Raw genomic sequence first — 4850 nt, 5'->3', positions numbered from 1 at the left:
CCAGTACCATATCACTGTGCAGAGTACTAGGTATTTGAGGTAAACATTTACATAAAGGCACGACCGGCTGTAACACAGCCTGGGGTTGAACCCTAGGCTGTAGTGGCACCACTCGGGAGGCTGATGTGTGGGGGTTTGTGTGAGAGTGTCAGTGTAATGTGTGTAAGTGAGTATACATATAGTTTATATATAGTCTTGTGAGGGTGCATAAAGTAAGTGCAAGATAGGGTCAATGCAGATAGTCTGGGCAACAATTTAATGAACTATTTAGCAATCTTATGGCTTGGGGGTAGAAGCTGTCTCTGAGCCTGTTGGTCCGAGAGCTGATGCTCCAGTCTATGGCTGGGTGGCTGAAGTTTTTATAAAAAAATACAAATAAATGCAAGCCTTCCTGATATAGAGGACCTGGATGGCAGGGAGGTTGGCCCCAGTGATGTACTGGGCTGTCCGCACCAACCTCTGTAGCGCTTTTATGTTGATGGTGTTGTATTGCCATACCAAGCGGTGATGCAGCCAGTCAAGATGTTCTCGATGGTTCAGCTGTAGAACATTTTGAGTATCCAATGACCCACGCCAAATTTTTTCAGCCTCCTGAGGTCAAAGAGGTGCTGTTGTGCCTTCTTCATGACTGTGAGGGTGTGTGTGGACCATGTTAAGTCCTTAGTGATGTGGACACCAACAAACTTCAAGCTCTCAACCCACTCCACTACAGCTCCGTCGATGTGGATGGGGGTGTGCTCTTCTCTCTTTTTCCTGCAGTCCACAATCAGCTCCTTGGCTGTTGTCCTGGCACCACACTGCCAAGTCTCTGAACTCCTCCCTGTAGGCTGTCTCAACACCATCTGTGATCAGGCCTACCACCGTTGAGTCGTCAGCAAATTTGATGATGGTGTTGGAGTCGTGTGTGGCTACGCAATTGTGGGTGAACAGGAAGTACAGGAGGGGACTAAGCACAAACACCTTAGGAGCCCCCGTGTTGAGGGTTAGCGTGGCAGAGGGGTTGTTGCCTACCCTCACCACCTGGGGATGTCCCATCAAGAAGTCCAGATCCAGTTGCAGAGAGAGGTGTTCAGTCCCAGGATTGTGTCAAAGCACAGACCTGGGGAAGGGTACCAAAACATTTCTGCATTATTGAAAGTCCCCAAGAACCCAGTGGCCTCCATCATTCTTAAATGGAAGAAGTTTTGAACCACTACGACTCGTCCTAGAACTGGCCCCAAACAGAGAAAACAGGGGAGAAGGGCCTTGGTCCAGAGTTCCTCTGTGGAGATGCGAGAACCTTCCAGAAGGACAATCATCTCTGCAGCACTCCACCAATCAGGCGTTTATGGTAGAGTGGCCAGACGGAAGCCACTCCTCAGTGAAAGGCACATGACAGCCCAATTGTCGTTTGCCAAAAGACACCTTAAGGTCTCTCAAGATTCTCTGGTCTGATGAAACCAAGATTGATCTCTTTGGCCTGAATGTCAAGCATCACGTCTGGAGGAAACCTGGCACCATGCCTACGGTGAAGCATCGTGGCAACAGTATCGTGCTGTGGGAATGTTTTTCAGCAGTAGGGACTGGGAGACTAGTCAGGATCGAGGGAAAGATGAACAGAGAAATAGTACAGAGAGATCCATTGATGAAAACCTTCTCCCGAGTTCTCAGGACCTCGGACTTGGGCGAAGGTTCACTTTCCAACAGGACAACGACCCTAAGGACATAGCCAAGACAACGCAGGAGTGGCTTTGGGACAAGTCTATGAATGTCCTTGAGAGGCCCAGCCAGAGCCCGGACTTGAACCCAATTGAACATCTCTGGAGAGACCTAAAAATAGCTGTGCAGCGATGCTCCCCATCCAATCTTACAGAGCTTGAGAGGATCTGTAGAGAATAATGGGAGAAACTCCCCAAATACGGTGTGCCAAGCTTGCATCATCATACCCAAGAAGACTCGAAACTGTAATCAATGTCAAAGGTGCTTCAACAAAGTACAGAGCAAAGAGTCTGAATACTAATATACACTTGTTTTTGCTTGGTCATTATGGGCTATTGTGTAGATTGATGAGGGGTGAAAAAGAATAAGGCTGTAACCTAACAACATTTTGAAAAAGTCCAGGGGTCAGACCACATGAACACCTGACCCTGCACTTATGGCAACTAAATTTGAAGCAGAAAGAATGATGACAGCGGACACTTGCAATTTCTATTGAGCTATGTTTTGCATATAGAACAAAGGATAACATTTAGGAGGACTATTTACAGACCACTAGCGGTTCTGGGGGGGGCAGTGCCCCTGTCACAACAATTTTGGACCCCCTTGTGGCCCCCCTAAATGTGGAGTATGAAATAATTTTTACATAACTAATTTTTGCTATCTTTCTTTCTTCTTCTTTCTTTTTTTTCTCTCGATATGACAACAATAACGTCTAATGTAACTGGCCCCTCTTACAGTATAACTGGCCCCAGCTTGGCACCCCCAGTTGAAATGGTCTAGAACCGCCACTGTAATGCAGACAGAGAGAAATGAAGGGGTGAATCAATATTTATTGAAATAGAATATGCGCAATGCTCGCTCACCATGGTTGCCTATGCTCGTTGCGCCTTTTCCTTTTCAATGATTGTCATTTTTTGATTGCACCTCTCTACACTTCTTTCCATTATCAATATTTATTTACAGACACTGACTGTAGTTAACTATAGTCTAATCACATTTAATTTCCTTGGAAAGATAACTGCCACGTGACATGCATAGATAGACAGCCTACTCTATTTATTGAGAACACACATATACTAGTCGCACCTGATCTCAGACGCCCAACTAGGAGAGGAGAGGTAAGCTACATCACTTGAAGTAGCGAATTCTGATAGTTTGTGAAAAATACGACAAAGTTAGGCCTAAGCTAACGCAAACCAAAAATTTGGCCGTTTCCAAATAATCTCCGGGACAAAACAAAGTAATCTGTCTGACCGTCCGCTCCCAGCCGCAGCATGAAAAATGCCTACCGCGCCGCAATGATCTCTGTCGGACTCGGGACCCGCAGCTCCCAAATGCATCCCTCTAGCTCGAGCCTTTGAAATAAGACAATTTGTGCAGGGAGGAGATTCCCAATGGGTGCAGTCACAGTGTCATATATGATTCAATATATCGCCTGATGATATAGATTATTCAATATATTAATTTAACATCATGAAAAGTAGACTAATATATCATTAACATTTGTAAAAAATGGACAGAATCAACCCTCATATCAGTCCTCTGATCTCGTAAATACCTGCCCTCACTTTGACATGTTTGATCTGTATCTAACAAAAAAGATTAAGCAATTGGGCAAGGAAAAGGTGCACAGGACGAAGGTGTTTAACACCCTTATTTTTAAAATTCATTTCAGAGTCAAGTAGCCTACTTAGAGAATAGGGAAATATCAAAATAAGGTGGCGGTAACACATTTATTATAGCCTACTACGTTATTTTAGACAGTTAATATCCTAATTATTATTATTACAGGAGTGATAGATAGGGATCTCAGACCATCAAACGGTTGACAATTCTTCATTTTACGACATTTCCCCCTATAGCCTAAACTAGTCTAGTTCTAAAGAGAGCAGCTTACCATATGTTCCGGTCGGCCAGGATGTAGCTCTCATCCATGTCGACTGATGCGGTTTGTTCAAAGAATATTTCTTATTTATTAAAAATACATTTCAAAGAGCCTCTGTGTGTTGGGAGGAGGGATTGGTGTGGGTTTTGGTGTGCAATGAAAGAAGTAGAAGCTTTACAATGTGCGGGTGGGCCGGTGTAGGGTTATAAGTACCAGGATACACCTGCTCTGCTCAGAGAAAAGTGGGTTCGTCTTCTGTATTAGAGATTTTGCTATTTACAACGGCTGGATATTATGTGTCATTTTGTTTGGTCAACAATGTGGACACCTACGATCGCTTTGCTTTTCATGTGTTCTCATTGTTTTGTGCGTAGCCTCGACTCCAATGTAATCGGATCCTCTAAAGAAGCGATGGATCCATTGGAACAGGTGAGAGCACCTGCAGTGGATTGACCAGTGATGCTTAGGCTACGTTTTGCAGCTGTGTGGATTCAAGTGATTCAAGTGTCATTCAAGTGTCTCTTTTTTCAGATTGAATTAGGCCAATGCTTTTCTTCGTAATACAGGTGGACCCGCACAGTGGAACGGTGGATGTACAGAATAATGTGAACACACGTCGCAGGGCAGATACATCTTCTCCTCGCCATCACAGGCCAGATTTTCCTGATCAAGAACGCAGTCCGTCAACGGTGAGTGCTATAGTGTGTGAGAGAGAGATAAGAAAGAAGGGATCTGAGAATGTTATCACTGGGTAGTCAAATTAATTCTTAAATAATATAATATGTTTCTAAACACTTCTACATAAATGTGGATATTAACATGATTACGGGTAGTCCTGAATGAATCGTGAGTAATGATAAGTGAACATGCATATATATACAGAAGCATAAATATCATACCACACCCAAAAAGGATAACTCAAAAGCTTGTAATAGTTGAAAGCTAGTAATATGGGACCAAATACTATCTTTTGAATACTGCAATACACAAAGGTGAATTTGTCCCTATACTTTTGGTACCCTAAAATGAATATGTACAAAAACAATTTGTAATTTCTAAATGGTTCACCCGATATGGATGAAAATACCCTCAAATGAAAGCTGACAGTTTGCACATTAACATCTTAACTACTGTATCATTTCAAAAGGGCTGGAGAACAGAGCAACAAACAACAACAAAACATTTCATTAGCTAGTTTTCCTTCCAAGCTTTTTATGCGATTAAAGAACATGTCAGATATAACATGCCTGATGGAAAAATAACATTT

General features: G+C 43.2%; 1 protein-coding gene across 3 annotated transcripts in view; it reads left to right on the top strand.

The window, feature by feature from the left end:
- Window positions 1-2736: 2736 nt before the first annotated feature.
- Window positions 2737-4850, top strand: part of LOC112249728 (dickkopf-related protein 4) — a 5886-nt gene continuing 3772 nt past the window's right edge. Inside the window, exons 1-3 of one of the 3 annotated variants that reach the window (XM_024419507.2) lie at window positions 2737-2816; window positions 3958-4012; window positions 4150-4272. In XM_024419507.2, coding sequence (XP_024275275.1) covers window positions 3995-4012; window positions 4150-4272 — 141 coding nt within the window. In that variant the 5' untranslated portion in view covers window positions 2737-2816; window positions 3958-3994. Of the gene's footprint in view, window positions 2817-3556; window positions 3647-3792; window positions 4013-4149; window positions 4273-4850 lie in introns of those variants that run through there. The other 2 variants (XM_024419506.2, XM_024419505.2) reach the window with 2 other exon arrangements.

The sequence above is a fragment of the Oncorhynchus tshawytscha genome, linkage group LG04 (assembly GCF_018296145.1).
Source record: "Oncorhynchus tshawytscha isolate Ot180627B linkage group LG04, Otsh_v2.0, whole genome shotgun sequence".
Lineage (NCBI taxonomy): Eukaryota > Metazoa > Chordata > Actinopteri > Salmoniformes > Salmonidae > Oncorhynchus > Oncorhynchus tshawytscha.
The sequence above is the reverse complement of the archived record's forward strand: the minus strand, read 5'-3'. Positions and strand labels throughout refer to the sequence as shown.